At 42.7% G+C, this 18,843-nt stretch overlaps 1 protein-coding gene and 1 non-coding gene across 3 annotated transcripts in view; one reads left to right on the forward strand and one right to left on the reverse strand.

Annotated features, from left to right (window-relative positions):
• Window positions 1-15,615, reverse strand: part of peak3 (PEAK family member 3) — a 37,654-nt gene extending 22,039 nt beyond the window's left edge. For both annotated transcript variants that reach the window (XM_048559954.2, XM_048559953.2), the window contains exon 1: window positions 15,460-15,615. In XM_048559954.2, coding sequence (XP_048415911.1) covers window positions 15,460-15,601 — 142 coding nt within the window. In that variant the 5' untranslated portion in view covers window positions 15,602-15,615. The remainder of the gene's footprint in view (window positions 1-15,459) is intronic.
• trnaa-ugc (transfer RNA alanine (anticodon UGC)) lies at window positions 9,840-9,912 on the forward strand. The gene has a single exon. It is a non-coding gene; the product is annotated as a tRNA-Ala (tRNA).
• Window positions 15,616-18,843: the final 3,228 nt, after the last annotated feature.

The following is an 18,843-nucleotide window of genomic DNA, read 5'->3' on the forward strand; positions in this document are numbered from 1 at the left end:
TCTTAAGTTTTAGGAACCAGGTTATTTACAAATCCTGGCTGAGTCCATGCCTTTGTAATAAAGGTGATGCATTATCATATAAACATAAGAATTATGAGCAGGGGTAGACCACTCAACCCTTCAAACTTGCTTTATCATTTCATAAGATCATAGCTGATCTGATTAAGGCCCTAACTCCACTCTCCTGCCTAAACCTGCCAACCTTGGAATCTCTTGTTACTTCCTTTACCTTAAAAATATTCAATAATCTTTCTTGCACCGATCTCCAGAGAAGAGAATCCCATCATCTAATGACTCTCTGAGAGAAGAAATGTTTCCTCATCTCCATTTTAAATCGGAACACCCTTATTTTAAACCTGGTTATCATCTCTCCCACAAGGGAAACATCTTATCAGCCCATATCATTTCGATTCCCCCAGGATTTTATATGTTTCAACAAGATTATCTCTCCTTCTTTTAAACTCCATTGGACATAGGGCCAACCTGTCTACGCTTTCCTTGTTTGACAAACCCCTCTTCCTGGGAAACAGTTGAGTGATCATTCTTTGATATCAGAGATAATGGGGGCTGCAGATGCTGGAGAATCCAAGATGCAATTTGATGCAATTGTGTAATTTCTTAAAAAACTGTACACTGCACTTCAGGTGTAGTCTTACCAAGCCCCTGTGTAACTGTAGCAACAGCTCTACATTGATATTCCATTCCATTTGCAATTAACAACAAAACTCATTTCACTGACCTAATCACTTCCTATGCCTGCATATTAATGTTTTGTATTCAGGTTCCAGGACATCGAAATCACTGTGCTTCGGAGTTCTGTAAACTCATCTCATTTAATAATATCAGAGATAATGGGAACTGCAGATGCTGGAGAATCCAAGATAATAAAATGTGAGGCTGGATGAACACAGCAGGCCAAGCAGCATCTCAGGAGCACAAAAGCTGACGTTTCGGGCCTAGACCCTTCATCAGAGAGGGGGATGGGGTGAGGGTTCTGGAATAAATAGGGAGAGAGGGGGAGGTGGACCGAAGATGGAGAGAAAAGAAGATAGGTGGAGAGAGTATAGGTGGGGAGGTAGGGAGGGGATAGGTCAGTCCAGGGAAGATGGACAGGTCAAGGAGGTGGGATGAGGTTAGTAGGTAGATGGGGGTGCGGCTTGGGGTGGGAGGAAGGGATGGGTGAGAGGAAGAACAGGTTAGGGAGGCAGAGACAGGTTGGACTGGTTTTGGGATGCAGTGGGTGGAGGGGAAGAGCTGGGCTGGTTGTGTGGTGCAGTGGGGGCAGGGGACGAACTGGGCTGGTTTAGGGATGCGGTGGGGGAAGGGGAGATTTTGAAACTGGTGAAGTCCACATTGATACCATTAGGCTGCAGGGTTCCCAGGCGGAATATGAGTTGCTGTTCCTGCAACCTTCGGGTGGCATCATTGTGGCAGTGCAGGAGGCCCATGATGGACATGTCATCTAAAGAATGGGAGGGGGAGTGGAAATGGTTTGCGACTGGGAGGTGCAGTTGTTTGTTGCGAACTGAGCGGAGGTGTTCTGCAAAGCGGTCTCCAAGCCTCCGCTTGGTTTCCCCAATGTAGAGGAAGCCACACCGGGTACAGTGGATGCAGTATACCACATTGGCAGATGTGCAGGTGAACCTCTGCTTAATGTGGAATGTCATCTTGGGGCCTGGGATAGGGGTGAGGGAGGAGGTGTGGGGGCAAGTGTAGCATTTCCTGCAGTTGCAGGGGAAGGTGCCGGGTGTGGTGGGGTTGGAGGGCAGTGTGGAGCGAACAAGGGAGTCACGGAGAGAGTGGTCTCTCCGGAAAGCAGACAGGGGTGGGGATGGAAAAATGTCTTAGGTGGTGGGGTCGGATTGTAGATGGCGGAAGTGTTGGAGGATGATGCGTTGTATCCGGAGGTTGGTGGGGTGGTGTGTGAGAACGAGGGGGATCCTCTTTTGGCGGTTGTGGTGGGGGCGGGGTGTGAGGGATGTGTTGCGGGAAATACGGGAGACGCGGTCAAGGGCGTTCTCGATCACTGTGGGGGGAAAGTTGCGGTCGTTGAAGAACTTGGACATCTGGGATGTGCGGGAGTGGAATGTCTTGTCGTGGGAGCAGATGCGGCAGAGGAGGAGGAATTGGGAATAGGGGATGGAATTTTTGCAGGAGGGTGGGTGGGAGGAGGTGTATTCTAGGTAGCTGTGGGAGTCGGTGGGCTTGAAATGGACATCAGTTACAAGCTGGTTGCCTGAGATGGAGACTGAGAGGTCCAGGAAGGTGAGGGATGTGCTGGAGATGGCCCAGGTGAACTGAAGGTTGGGGTGGAAGGTGTTGGTGAAGTGGATGAACTGTTCGAGCTCCTCTGGGGAGCAAGAGGCGGCGCCGATACAGGCTCCCCAGAGGAGCTCGAACAGTTCATCCACTTCACCAACACCTTCCACCCCAACCTTCAGTTCACCTGGGCCATCTCCAGCACATCCCTCACCTTCCAGGACCTCTCAGTCTCCATCTCAGGCAACCAGCTTGTAACTGATGTCCATTTCAAGCCCACCGACTCCCACAGCTACCTAGAATACACCTCCTCCCACCCACCCTCCTGCAAAAATTCCATCCCCTATTCCCAATTCCTCCTCCTCTGCCGCATCTGCTCCCACGACAAGACATTCCACTCCCGCACATCCCAGATGTCCAAGTTCTTCAACGACCGCAACTTTCCCCCCACAGTGATCGAGAACGCCCTTGACCGCGTCTCCCATATTTCCCGCAACACATCCCTCACACCCTGCCCCCGCCACAACCGCCAAAAGAGGATCCCCCTCGTTCTCACACACCACCCCACCAGCTTCCGGATACAACGCATCATCCTCCGACACTTCCGCCATCTACAATCCGACCCCACCACCCAAGACATTTTCCATCCCCACCCCTGTATGCTTTCCGGAGAGACCACTCTCTCCGTGACTCCTTTGTTCGCTCCACACTGCCCTCCAACCCCACCACACCCGGCACCTTCCCCTGCAACCGCAGGAAATGCTACACTTGCCACCACACCTCCTCCCTCACCCCTATCCCGGCCCCAAGATGACATTCCACATTAAGCAGAGGTTCACCTGCACATCTGCCAATGTGGTATACTGCATCCACTGTACCCGGTGTGGCTTCCTCTACATTGGGGAAACCAAGCGGAGGCTTGGAGACCGCTTTGCAGAACACCTCCGCTCAGTTCGCAACAAACAACTGCACCTCCCAGTCGCAAACCATTTCCACTCCCCCTCCCATTCTTTAGATGACATGTCCATCATGGGCCTCCTGCACTGCCACAATGATGCCACCCGAAGGTTGCAGGAACAGCAACTCATATTCCGCCTGGGAACCCTGCAGCCTAATGGTATCAATGTGGACTTCACCAGTTTCAAAATCTCCCCTTCCCCCACCACATCCCTAAACCAGCCCAGTTCGTCCCCTCCCCCCACTGCACCACACAACCAGCCCAGCTCTTCCCCTCCACCCACTGCATCCCAAAACCAGTCCAACCTGTCTCTGCCTCCCTAACCTGTTCTTCCTCTCACCCATCCCTTCCTCCCACCCCAAGCCGCACCCCCACCTACCTACTAACCTCATCCCACCTCCTTGACCTGTCCGTCTTCCCTGGACTGACCTATCCCCTCCCTACCTCCCCACCTATACTCTCTCCACCTATCTTCTTTTCTCTCCATCTTCGGTCCACCTCCCCCTCTCTCCCTATTTATTCCAGAACCCTCACCCCATCCCCCTCTCTGATGAAGGGTCTAGGCCCGAAATGTCAGCTTTTGTGCTCCTGAGATGCTTCTTGGCCTGCTGTGTTCATCCAGCCTCACATTTTATTATCATTTAATAATATGCCTTTTTTCTATTCTTCCTGTCAAGGTAGGCAAGTTCACATTTTTACACATCAGACTCTATCTGCCAACTTTTTGCCAATCACCTAACTTATTTGAATGCCTTTGCAGGCTTATTGTACCCTCTTCACTCATTACTTTCATTCCAATCTTTGCGTCATCAGCAAATATAACAACTTGGTTTCTTCATCCAGGTGATTGATTTACTTGTAATTGTATATTATAAATAGTTGCACTGTCAGCACTGATCCCCTGGCACTCCTTTTATGACATCTTGCCAACATGGAAATGACCCATTTCATGCGTACAGAAATAGTTAGAACTGCAGATGCTGCAAAATCTGAGACAACAAGGTGTAGAGCCGGATGAACACAGCTGGTCAAGCACCATCAGAGGGGCAGGAAAGCTGATGTTTCAGGCCTAGACCCTTCTTAGGTCTGTATTTCCTGTTAGCTAACTGTTGCTCTATCCAAGCTAATATTACCTACTGCAACAGCAGTTGTGAAATTGTTCAGTAATCTTTGAAGTGGCACCTTATCGAAAGTATTCTGGAAATCTGAGAAGACCACACCTTCTGGTTCCCCTTTATCTGTTTACTTGTTACTTCCTTAAAGAACTCCAACAAAAGTGTGATTTGCCTTTTCAAAAGCATGTTAACTCTGCTCGATTGCAGTGAGACTTTACAAGTGCCCTAATCTAAATCTTTAACAATAGATTCCAGCCCCTCCTTCTGTTAGGTATTAACTGAGTTGGCTTGTATTTTCCTGCTTTCTGTCTTCTTCCTTTCGTGTACATACAAGTTACCTTCGCTGTTTTCTAAGCTGATCTGACTTTTCCAAAATCTGGAGAATTTTGGAAAATTAAAACCAATCACTTACTGTCTCAGCAGTCACGGCTCTTAACCTCCTAGAACGGAATCTGTCAGGACCCAAGGACTCATCAGTTTTTTGTTCTAAGATAACAAGGTGTGGAGCTGGATGAGCACAGCAGGCCAAGCAGCATCAGAGGAGCAGGAAAGCTCCTCTTAAATATGGTGCTGGCTTTTTGTTAGCATTGGATATTTGCCTAACTAAAAGCAAACATCCATAAAATGGTGACATTTCAGGCTCATATATTTTAATGAGGGCATTTTGTCCTCATTTTGCCTTCACGGTATTGATAAAATCATATATTAATTACTATAAGTACGGTAAAAAATATATATCTCAAATTTCCTTTCATTATCTATACTTGTGAGTGATCGTCACTTAAATTCTTTGAAACAGATCATATCTCTAAATTGTCAATGCCACAAGATGGAAAATAACTTTATGCAGTTTTATCTGATCAAAGAAGGTTGACCGAGTTTGACTTAAGAATTCAAAGCAATTTTTAAAATATTTTTTGTTTAAAATTTCCCAAATAAAGCATGTGAATATTCAGTGGCAATAATAAGGTGTGTGATAAATAATTTAACCATTTCAGTAAAACAATGAGTAAAAATGAGCAAGGGATTTCTCCTTAAATGTGAATTTAATGAGTTCTTTATAGATTTGAAGTAGGAAACTGCATCCAAACTGTTTTGTGCATATTAAGCTTTTCAATATGCTTGGTGTTAAGACAAAGGATTAGGAAACTCCTCCAGGACCCACTGGTAGTATCAAGCAGTGTCAGATCAGTGTAGCCAGCTACAGGGTGACATTCAGTCCATTTTGCCACTAACCAACCCGGCATAATGTTCAGAAGAACAGTTAAAACTTTTAAAATTCCTCATGATTGGTGCTCTCGAATGACACTGCTACAAATTTGCGCATCATGCATCCACATATGTTAGATATTTGCTCAAAACCTATTTTACATAAAATACCTGTGTTTTGCAGAGCCAAGAGACTTTTATTGCAATTATTTGGATTGTAATTCTAAAGCAAAGTGGAAGTTTCTAATTCACTGCTCCACCTAGACATTGTCATAATCAAGTAAGATTTTGAAGGTTCTAAATGCAACATGACTTTATGAGAAAGGAACGATACTGTCATCACCCACTACATTTCCAATGCAGGTCCATACCCTGAAATGATGATATCATTGCTGGTGACAGACACTTGTGCGCACCCATGTGCTTTAAGAAAGGCAATGGTGCAGTTATATGAAAAAGCTGCTTATTAACTGCTATGATATTGAGCATCTTACATGTGTGCATATGTTCTTTCTAAAAAAAATGCCAAGTTTGTACCTGATTTTGTAATGTACGTGGTAAAGAGTATTTATCTGAGCACCAAGCTTTGAACTGGTCTCTTAAATGAACATTCATACTTCCTTTACCCCATCAGCGTCTTCAGATGACTACACCTCAAACTTTGGAATTCTTATCCTAACTATCTCCATTTCTTTCTTCTCTTTACAAACAATCTCTTTGAGCAAGCTATGTTTTTACTAGCATCAGGTATTATTTTTCTTTATTAAATAAATTACTTTCAATGCTTCCATGGATTTTCAAGTTGCTTATGATCTAACAATTTCTATTTTTAAAGTTCTATTTGTCTTTATTTTTCAGATGTTTTAGCAATTTGTTGTTTCTGCAGCCTTTTAAAAATATTCATTCTATTCTGTACTCTTATTGTCGTGTAAATTCATATATACTCTTACATAGCATCTGTACATGATATTGCACAAAACAGGAAAAGTGAAGAAACTACTTGCAATTTAAGCAATAGATTCCTGTAACTGTTGCCATCTGATACATGGTGCAATTTCTTAGTATCACTCTTATGTCCACAGGCAATGTTTACTCACTTTATCTCAGGCATTTTGTCTATCTTCAGCTGACAGTCTATGAGTGTCTCTCACAAAGTATAGCATTTGTTTATCGTTGCTGAACGAGTTTATAATGCATGTTCTCCTTTTGAGAAACATAAGTGTCTAATTCACAAAATGTCTTTATGAGAAGTTTGGAGAAAAAGGGGTGATTCCTATCCCAAAACTGCATCAACATATGGCCATAGCAATAACTATGTTGGAAGATGACGCCATACTTATGTCTGGTTCTGTAGCCAATAGCCAGGAATATTCATATACAGCATCTGAGTGGGGGTGATGAGCACTACACTGGGTCTACACAGCTTCCTACTCTATTCCCATATATTAAGTCACACAACACCAGGGGTTTATTTGAAATCACAAACTTTCAGAGCGCTCTTTCTTCATCAGGTAAAGTGGAAGGAAGTGCACAAGCACAGATTTTACAGGCAGAGAGATAATGGCAGGATAATTCCAGGTAATTAAGAGTGCCAAAAGATAAGTACAAATAGTGTGAGTGGAGTGTCAACAGGCTGAATAACAAATCTTTGCAGGTGATCAAAAGTGTCAAATGTTTACACTTCAGTAAGCGTCCTCCAAGGCTATACAACAATGCAGAATCGTCGAGGAGAAACTGATAGCTAAGTTCTGTACCTATGAGAACTGCCTCAACAGTGATCTTGAATTCATGTCATGCGATATGTAGCCCCACCATATTGTTCTGTGTAAAATCTTCATTACTGTTCTGTTTTAACACATCTTGTTATTATCTCCCTATCTTAATTAGTTTGTACAGTTTTGGATTACTCGTTACCTTTGTCAGACCCTCACCATGCGATTCTTTTACCCATCAAGCCATTTGGTTTGTCTCTTAGCACCACCTTATTTTTGATTTTTTGTAATTATCTCTCTGCCTTAATTAATCGTATCCTAGGTTATTCCTTCACTTCCTGGTTTGCTGTTGATGCTGTAATCACACTGTCTGACACTTTTGATCACCTGCAAATATTTATTACTTAGCCTGCTGACACTCCACTCACACTAATTGTACTTATCTTTTGGTACTCTTTAATTATCTGCAATTACTTTGCCGTTATTTCTCTGCATATAAATCCTGTGCCTGTGCACTTCCCTCCACTTTACCTGGTAAAGGAGCAATGCTCGAAAAGTTTGAGATTTTAAATTAACCTGTTGGACTCTAACCTGTTGTCATGTGAATTCTGACTTTGTCCACCTCAGTCCAACACTGGCACCTCCACCCAATATATTCACACATCTCACCTTATTGTTCAAGTAAACTGTAGCATGATTTGAACTCAGTCTACAGTTTCTGGAATAGGTCTCGGTTCAATCTATTAAACTGCCTGGGGTGTTGATTATTGATGATAGAAATATCAGATTGCTACTGCTAAGTCAAGGGCAAATACTGATTCAAATAAAAATATATTTCAATAGGTAACAATGCAAATAGGAAACCATTTGCAATTATGTCATTCCTTTCACAACTTCATAAAGTTGCAAAGCACTTCAGTTTAAATTCATACTTTCTCTTAATTCATAGAAATTCGAGATCTGAGACATTCTTCCCGAAAACAGTGTTGGAAGTTGATTTCATATATTTAGAAGTTTACTGACAGGGTAATGGACAATAGTGGAGTTGTCAGGCTATAATCCAACTGATCTTTCAAAAAGATGGCATATGTACAGGAGGCCAAATAGCTTTATCTGTGTTGCAAGTTTTCATGATTCTGTGAATTTCGTAGTTTTGAACACCAGAGCAGCTAATTTGCTCACAGCACACTTTTACAAATAAGAATGAGATGGATGTCTAGATAATCTCTTTTTGCTACTGAGATGGCAGACAGGATCTTGGTTTAATGTTGCATTTGACTGTTGGCACCTCCAGCAATGATAAGCCCCTTCAGGGTTAAGCTAGCAAGTCAGCATAAAATGGAGGGAACCTGAACCTACAACTTTCTGACTCCAATATAGAGATACACATCCACGAAAATAAATACGACACAATCTCTGTTCTCGATATAATCTCTACATATATCTCTGTAGCTATCTTTTAGCTGCACTCAAAATTACACCACAAAATAAAACTCTTAAAAGGGCAAAATAGTCCAGGCATGAATTAAGTGCAAGTAAATTGTTGTGTGCAAAGTATACATTTTAAATAAAATTACACCATTTGTTTTCTTGTCCTCCCTTAGACTGGCAATAAAAAATGATAAGAAAGTCCACTCTCAGGTGGATATTTTGAAGAAATAAAACTATGGGATGAAAATTTTAGTAGAGTGGTCAGAACAAAAAATAATTTAAAAGGTTTGCTTAAAAGTATGTTGTCATGATATCCCTTATCAAGTCCAAGGCGAATCACTAATTAATTACCTTATGGAGCTCGTTGGGTATGAGTTCCCTTGGTAACAGGCAGTGGCCTGCCCACTTGGAACTCATCCCCAGAGCCCTTTACAGAGCAGACCCAGGGATAAGTCTGGAGAGGTGTCTACCCTGGGTTGGGACTAGCCTATATTACTGTATTTTGTTGTTGCTTTCTGGTTAGGTTTCCTGAGTTATTACATTGGCGAGGAGAGTCAAGAAAAGTTTCAGACAGTCTTTCAATGAACCAGGTAAGATCTTGACAGGGAAATTTTAATGAAAGCTGCTTTTTGGGAAACTGGAATGTTAATGATGTGTGTGGAGGACTGGCCCCAGTACACTGAAGGAATGAAATATTTCTTTTTGGCAAACAGAATAGAAAAGTATCAACAACAAAATTTCATTTTCCTTGCTGCTTGAGGGGCCACAACTTTCAGCATCATAAATAGTTTAACCTACTTGGCAGTGTCAAAGTGAAGATCTCTTGAACTGATAGTGTAGAAGACAATGACCCCAAATCAAATATTAAGCTGTAGTATTACAGGGTTAATATGGCAAATAAATTTCTTGGGGAAACAGTTACCAAATTCTTGAAGAGACTGCAGAAATTGGCATGACACTGATTATAGGTCAGCACTTTGTGAAATGTTAAGGGATTCTTTATTTTGTGGAACCAATAACATTGTGACCCAAAGGGAGCAACGGACTGAGCTAGATCTAGACTTCAAGAGATAGAACTGGTCCTTTCCCATGAAAACATTGAGAAAAAGGGTTCAGGAGCTTCAGGGGTCTAGGCACAGAACAGTCTTAGCCACTGGCTTTGTAGCTCAGTGGTTAGAGCACTGGCCTTGCAAACCAGGGGTTGTGAGTTCAAGTCTCACTGGGGTCTGTGGTAACTTTTGTACACCTGCTGCTTCCAAGATCCAAAGGAGTACTTTAAATATAACCTGAAATTACGACAATATCGTTTTCAAGCAGCATGGTGGCTCAGTGGTTAGCACTGTTGCCTCAGCGCTCGAAATCTTGGTTTGGTCTGTGTGGAGTTTGCACGTTCTCCTCATGTCTGCATGGGTTTCCTCACGTTTCTTCCCTCAGTCCAAAGATGTGCAGGCTAGGTGGATTGGATATGTTAAATTGCCTGTAGTGTTCAGGGATGTGTAGATTAGGTAAGTTGTAGGGGGATGGGTCTGGGTGAGATGCTCCAAGGGCCGGCGTGGACATGTTGGGCCAAAGGGCCTGTTTTCATACTGTAGGGATTCTATGATCTTTCCCCTGCACTGCACAGCCAGGTCCCGAGCAGATAATACTTGCGGCTCCTGTTTGTTGTCAAGGTAGGGTGAATGGATTTGGAAGCTGCAAGGTTGTAAAACTTGATGGGATGTTTCTCCACAATCGTGAGGAGCAAGAATATCTATGCTGTGGTTGTAATCAGCTTGACAAAGACAAGGCAGGCGAAACACATACTGCCCAGGCTAAAAGTTGTGGACACACCTCAAGGCAGGGCTTCGCAAATAAATTAGTCTGAGGATGAAGAGTTGACAAAGCCATTTGCACCCCTGCTCCCAAAGTGGCCTCAATTAAGATAAAACTCCACGTAAATGGCCACCCCCTCTACTTGCAGGTAGACACAGGTGCCACTGTATCTATTGTTGGGGAGGAAACCTTTAGGAAACTCCAATGGGCAGCTTGCCTTTAAGCCAGTGAGACACCAAGGCTTCACTGGGCACATGCACTGGGGAGACCCTATGTATAACTGGGACCACTGTAACCCCAATTAAGCATTAGGAACAGACTGTCTGCTTCCCCTTAATGGTCATACAAGGGCCAAGTCCCAAACTTTTTGGGAAGGGACTGGATGCAGAGAATCCACCTGGACTGGCAGCAGATCTTTAAAATGGGCACTGGTGATCTTTATGAAGTCATTGGAATATATCCCAAAGTGTTCCAAGAGAAACTTTGAAGGATAAGAGGAGCCAGGACCAAGGCCTATGTAGATCTAAAGGTCTGTCCATGCCTTGAAGTACTTAGGTCAGTCTCCTATGCCTTATGCCTCAAACCAGAGGCTGAATTGGAACATCTAGGGGAACTTGTTTGCTGAATGGGCCATTGGGCCCAATTTTAAAACCTGACAACTCAGTCTGTATCTGTGGGGATGATAAGGTGATGGTCAATAGAGCTTCCTGCTTAGGCAGATACCCTATGCCACACATAGAAGACTTGTATGCCAGGCTGGTGGGGGGTATCACGCATATTCCAAATTGGCTATGATCCACGCCTACCTCCAACTGGACCTTGAGGCATCATTCAGGAAGTATGTCACAACAAATACTCAAGGAACTGTATAAGTACACTGACTAGCCTTTTGGGGGTATCTTGCACCATCTTTCAAAGGGTGAAGGAGAACCTCCTCCAAGGGATGCACAGAATGGTGATCTATCTGAATTAGCTTTTAAGAACTGCTGCAAAAGAACATTTGGAGAGGCTGGAAGAGATTTTGCAGCATTCTTCTACACCTGGCATGTGGCTAAAAAGGAAAATGTGTGTTCCAGGTAAACAAGGTGATGTACCTCAGATACAGAGTTGACCAGGCGTATTACATCCTGTCAGAGAAGGTGAGGCTACAAAAAGGGCTCTGACTCCAGGGAACACAACAGAGTTGGAGTCTTTTCTAGGTCTATAACGTATGATGGGAAATTCATACCCAGCCTGTTGGTTCTGCTGGTGCCCCTGCATGTCCTGCTAAAAGCATTCAGGAATGATTGTGGCAAGTGCCACATGAGAAAGCATTTATAAATGTAAACAACCATTACTGTCAACAAATCTATTAGCTCATTATGACTCTCTGAAACCTCTCATTGTAACCTGCAATGCCTCCCTGCTCCCCCCACCCCCAACCGCGCACCATGGGATGGGGCAGTATTATTGCACCTTTGGGGTGATGGGACAAATATCCAATCACATATGCATCATGAACCATGGCAGATGCAAAATGGAAGTATGCCCAGATTGAGAAAGAATGTTTGGTCACGATATTCACACTGAAAAAGTTCTTGTCTAGGTTTAGCATTTCACTATAGTAACTGATCACAAACCTCTTCCAGGAAGACAGGACAATCTCCCATTACATTAGCTTAGATCCAACACTGGGCTCTGCCAAGAGGTACCTATGAATACACCTTGGAATGTTGTATAGGGAGACATATAGCCAATGTGGATGCCTTGAGACACCTACCTTCACCTCTGAAGATGAATGAAATCATCATGACTTTGAACTCCATAGACACTCTACCAGTATCTGTGAAGTAAATCCAAGCTTTGACCAAAAACGACGCTACAGTGGTGAAGCTCCAGCCTATCCTTTTAAATGGTAGACCACAAGGACGTCCTATGGAAGAGGTGAAACCCTATATCTCAAATATCAGGAGCTGAGCACAGAAGGTGGCATTATTTTGTGGGAAGCCAGGACTGTTGACTCCCATCCAGGCCAGTGATCAATACTTATGCAATAGCACAAGTCCTGGCCACCCAGGAAATTTTAAAATAAAAATGCCCACAAGGAGCTATGTTTGGTGGCCTGGCATTGACATGGATATCAAAAGCCCGGTCAAGCAGTGCAAACCTTGCCTGGAAGACCAGAAAGACCCAAGAGCAGCCTCGCTGCACTCTTTAGGAATGACCAGGGAGACCCTGGATGTGAGTACATGCAGATTTCACAGGGCCATTTGTGGGATCAACATTCTTAATCCTCATCAATGGCCATTCAAAATGGATTGATGTGCACCAAATGGCGCTCCACTATTTCTTACAACACCATTGCAAAACTCCACCCGTCCTTTAGTATGCATGGTGCACCTAAGATCCTCGTAACAGGCAATGGGAGCTCATACACTATGAGGGATTTCAGGCCTTTCTGAAGGCAAACGTGGAGTCACATCCACACGGCACTGTACCACCCGTACTCAAATGGTCCTGCTGCTATTTAAATATAACATGAGAATGCAAACTATAGGGTCTTTAGAAATAAAGCTTGCACATTTCCTGTCCAACTATAGAACAAAGGCGCATGTGACGATGGGAGTAGCCCCAGTGAAACTATTGATGGGCTGATGCCTTCAAATCAGGCTTAGCCTGACTTTCCCAAACTTGGGCAGCTAAGTTGAATTAAATCGAAAAGTCCAGACAAGGGGCCATGATGGGCAAAAGCCAGTCAGTAATTTTAAACCAGGAGATTCAGTCCATGGAACAAACTTTGGTGACGGCTCCCATAGATTACAGGAGCTATCCTTAAACAAAGGGGACTGGTATCCTATTTGTTTAATACTGTGGAGAAGTCCACAAAAAAGCACAACAACTACCTCTGTCAGAGGAAACCTTCCGCAGAAGTGATTATTTCAACAAACACACCACCAATAGCATCCTGCAGATGGGAATCTTCACCCAGTAAAAACCTGAAAGCTAGCCCTGAGGACTTCTAAGAACTCACTCAGAGACAGAGGCAGTAGAAGCTCAGTTGGAGGTCACCACTGAGAATGAGCCTCCCGATCTTTCGTGGTCTTCACAGAGGAGGCATAAACCTACTGATTATACACACTCCCCCTACCCCTGACCAGACCCAGAAAGAAACAGGAATGGGGCTATGGGCAAAGTCATGCAAGAGGCCCCATCATGACAGAAATGAGGGATAACCCGCAGACTCTAACCTCTACTAACCCTTTCAAGACTCGTGCGGAAATCACCAATTAATCTCCCATGGAGCTTGTTTTTATTGGCAATTATATATCTGAATGGAACTCATCACCTGAGCCCTTTATGAATTTGACAACAGGATAGCTCTGCAGAACTCCCTGTCCTTTGTTGGGACTAGCATATGTATGTTACAAGTAGTGGCTTGAACTTGGTGTTCAACAATAAATAATGTTCCACTTCACTTTGTTCCACTGAGTTATTACAGCTGCTAATGCTAACTTGACATGCTCCAAGAGAATTTATCGTGACTTCCTGTCTCAAACAGCTCCACCCAATTTCCCTCAGTATCTCCAAATTTCTTATAACTAATAAGTAAGTGTTCAAAGAGAAAGACGAAGAACAGAAATTAGGTCCCATGTTCCTTTGCTATTTTCCGAGGGTTTCTCCCTCATGGTCTGGGGATTAATCTTTAATTCTTGGAGGCTCCAGAGTAATCCTTACATTGTTTAGAAATTGGACTGTGTCCTAATGGGACTTGGTCCCAGGGTACCAAATACCAATAAACCATATGACAAGGTTACTTTAATTGAAATGGTACCGATAATCGGTCATAGCCGCAGAGACATCTTGTGAAGAGAAAGCAAGTTTGTCGTACACACCCCTGGAGCAGGTGGGACTTAAAACTGGGTCTCAAAGTCTGAAGGTCAGGATGCTACAACTACATTACAAGAGGGCAGAACATTTTTAATCAGTCTGTTCAGAGGTGCTTTGATACATCTCTGAAGCAGGTGGGATTTGAAGCCTTCTAGTTCAGCAGCAGGGACACTACTACTGTGAGACAAGTGCCTTTGAGCTGGGTTGCATTGGAACTCTGTACATGTTTTTGCTTGTTGTTAGGGACGGGGTGGAGGAGGGCAGGGATTGCAAGGTTTAGCTGGCCGTGAAGGGAGGGTAATCTTGCAGGGGCATTGTATACCTCAGGAGGGAACTCTCCAATCATACAGCATCAGGTAATAAGAGACTCCACCCACTAGCCGCCCTGACTCCTGCCAGGCTGGTGTCACAGCTTTTTTCATTACTGGGTAATGGTGGTTAGATGAGGCCATGAAGTAGGCTAAGAGACTCAATTGTCTCACTGGAGAGTGGGCTGCGCATGCCACCCCTAAAACTGGCAAAATTGTGGCGGGGCCATATGTGGGCAGGAAGGCCATCCACAGTGGCCACATGCCCAACAATCTCAAATACTTATTAGTAAAATGAAATCCATCCCAGACCTTTCCTGCTTCATTTAGTACCAGTTCGTACCATTTCGTTTCTCAATAATCTCTGCATAGGTTCCCAATTTCACATAATACAGCACATAACATAGGAGAACTGCCTTACGAGATAAACAACCAGTTATTTGCTTTCTGTTAACCAAGTTCTTCAAGTTAATTATTTCTGATGAGTTACAGACCACCTTAACATTTATACGGGTATTGAAAACTTAGGAGTGAAAATTGTTCATTTCATTGTGTTAGCTGATAACCTGCACTCATGCCAACTGGTACTGCAATGATCAAAGAAAACCTGTAGTTAATTAAACAGCAATTAAAGAACTGAATTCATTTATTAAATTAAAAGTCACATTTCAAGATCTTGTTCACCTTTATCCTTCCCCAGTTGATACCTTCTCATACAGCCCCGCAGTGTTGCTCAAAGAATAGATTACACTGTACAAGACTTTTTTTTAAATTTAGCCAGATCTTACCCAGATTAACATAGGTCCTGCAGTCTGAGTCTATGCTACTGGTGGATTCTTCTGAGTTGAATATTGCAGAATCTTGTGAAGTTGAGATTTGCTGTTGCGAGCAGGGACTGCTCAAGTCCAAATCTGAGATGCTTCCACTCATCCCAGCTGCGAACCTTTGCCTGTGTGACAAAAAAAAGAGGCAGTAGTGTTTTTAACTCTCTTGTTTAAAAATGACCAGGCTTTCTTTCTTAAATCAGGAAGTTGTGATGTAAGCTATCTTGCAAGATGCAACAGACTCGCACCGACAAATCGTGAAGTACAAGAGAGGCCGCGAGTAACTAGGGAAGTTTTTGGTAAAATGCAAACCAAAAGTTGCACAAAATGAGCAATGATGTTTTTCTTCTTTAAATCAACTTCAGCTTTTTGTACCTAAACATATCTGAACCAACACATAAGTACACAGCACAACCAAAGGTTCTGGCGAAGCGGATGTATAATTTTTGTCTGTTAAACCACCACACCACAAAAGCAACTGAGATCCCTGTTTCAACTAGAGACTGTTTAAGGTACTAACAAGTTTCAACTAATGCTCTTATGGTCCACTTTGGGAAGTGTAGTTCATTCATGGACCTTGCAACATCCACACTTTAAGCAGACAATCCCTTCTGGAACTGAACATGCAGGCTGTATTTGTATTTCATTATTATAACTACAACTCAAAAAGAATATTCAGCTTTGCAATTGTGTTCTCTAAATATGCAAACCACAACCTGGTTCTGCATGGAATATATTTACATCCTTGCAGCATCAGTGGCAATGTAAAACACTAATGGTCAGATACAGTTATGTCAGGAAGGAAACAGGTTTCCTCTGGTAATAGAACAGTAAGAGACCTCGAATTTGCTTTGCATTTTCATATATTCCCATGGTGAGTTAGCCCAATTTAGCATGGTAATTTTTATATTCAATGTTTTTCATGCTGTTGGATGATGGAGCAAGATCTTTGGCTCTGTGCATTGACAGCATTTTTATAACTGGGATAGGAGATTGAAGAATAGCAGGCCTGGAGCCCATTTTCTTTTCTTTTTCCTTGCAGCAACTGTTTTTGAAATAGGATCAAGGGTGTGAGCTGCTAAATGGAAGCAGGCATACATTTCTTTTTTTGTTCAGTTATGTGCCATATTAATAAATATTTTAGGATATTTTGCAATTCTTAATTACTTTTAGTTGGGAAGAACATTTTTTTAAGTGTTTCAAATACAGCATTTCATTTCTAATGTGCCCATTAGACTTCTAATGCTATTTTTGCGTTGCTGTGGACTGAATGCATGGTGTTTTGTGATTGCAATGCTGCCTTCATGATGGCTGCCTGCATTGGGAGAAGGGTGCACTTGGTAATATCAGACTTTTGATTGCTGCCTAGACATCTTAAACTGGGAACAAAAACAGAAGTTGCTGGAAAAGCTCATCGGATCTGGCAGCATCTGTGAAGGAAAAATCAGAGTTAACATTTCAGGTCCAGTGACCCTTCCTCAGAACGGGAACTGAAATGTTAACTCTGATTTTTCCTTCACAGATGCTGCCAGACCTGCTGAGCTTTTCCAGCAACTTTGTTTTTATTCCTGACTTACTGCATCCACAGTTCTTTCGGTTTTTATCTTAAATTGGGGGCCTTCATTCTTAGCAAAATCACTTTTTAAAATCAATTCTGGCCATGTTCGCCACAACCTATATGAGGGAACTAGTTCAGCTGGTTCCCGTTATGGCTTCTTGCATTGAGCTATTTGTAAGAAAATCATTCATTTGCACTCTTGATCAGGGGATAGCTTCCTAACATTGAATCACACAAGACTAGAGTTGAGGACAACGTGATTAAAAAATACAAAGCATTCATCTGCAGGATACGATTTCCTAAATTGTACTCTGAGTGATAGGCGACTGCAAGCCTATATATCAATCCCACCAAATACATCTGCTTATCTAAAGTTGATAACAATTCAATGGTTTCCAAACAATATTGCCCCTCCCTTACAACTTCACATGGTCTCCCAAACGTTGCTAGTTTAAGAAACTGGAATGTTGCAAAAAGAACATCTGCAGTCCTCCATTCAATGTAACTTTATTAATTGGTAACATTACCAATGAGAACCAAACATGCTGGAAGTAATCAGTAGGTTATGCAGCATCTGTGGAGAGAGAAAACAAAGTACTGTCCAGGCCAAAGGCTTTTCATCAGCATTGGGAAGAGTTAGAAATGTACTAGAAAGTGGTGGGGGGAGGGTGGAGTTTTATTCTTTGCTTATTTGTTGAGAATCTGGACCTTGTCAACATATTCCCTTACTCAGCGGATATAATTTATAGAAGCAAAACTCTGCAGATGCTGGAAACCTGAATAAAAACAAAGTGTTGAAAATGCTCAGCATGTCTGGCTGTGTCTATGGAAACAGAAACAGCAGTTAATGTTCAAGTTGAATATGACTCTCGTTCAGAGTTTATTCTTTAGAAGTAATTCATAGCCAACATTTTTCATTCTGTGGGCTCACGTCTAACTCTAGGACTTCAACTAAGTTAGACTGATATTTCAGTGCAATCCGTGAGGGGTTTCAGCAAGTTCAGAGTTGATGTCTATAGGTCTTGTTTGCCTCTTCATGTGGACTTCTGAGGCATTTTGTTAGAAGATCAGGGAGCACTTTGTCCTGATTAACAATTATCCCGCTGTTAAAACCATCAAAACAGATTAACTGGCCGCTCATTTTATTGCTGAAGATATGACCCTGCTGTGTGAAAACTGACTGCCACTCTTATCCATTTAAATAACAGCAACTATACTTCAGGATCAATTTGTTTGCTGTGAAGCACACCAGGGCATTATGAGGACATGAAAATAAATTCTAAATATGAGTTTTATCTTCCTTTTGTTTCTAAATGTACATAGTGCACATGAATGTTGAAGTACTGGCTGGGATTTAAATGATATTGTGATCATATCAAAATTGTCACATAATATTGTCACTGCTGAAGTAGTGTCATGTGACTATGATAATTGCACATTTTGATGGCTCTTCAAAAGTTAAATGTGTCATTTTCACCCCCAGCTTTCATTTTTTGTAGAGTAGTCGTCATAGGGAAGGTGCTTGATTTTGTTGCGGTTTGCTTTGCAGTTATCTGATCAGTGAACACATTGGTGATAGGAAGACATCATAAACCAGAGCTGACTGAAGCTTCCTGTATGAGGTTATTAAGGTGTTATCTGAGACTGCCAGAAGGTTCTACTTCTGCAAGACAGAGAACCACTGACCATATGCTGTACAGACTCCAGCTACTAAGCAGCTCCTGCAAAACCACCATGAGCATTCACACATTGCCAGACTGCTAACCCTATTACAATCTTGAATCTACAAA

Source organism: Stegostoma tigrinum, chromosome 30, assembly GCF_030684315.1.
Source record: "Stegostoma tigrinum isolate sSteTig4 chromosome 30, sSteTig4.hap1, whole genome shotgun sequence".
NCBI lineage: Eukaryota > Metazoa > Chordata > Chondrichthyes > Orectolobiformes > Stegostomatidae > Stegostoma > Stegostoma tigrinum.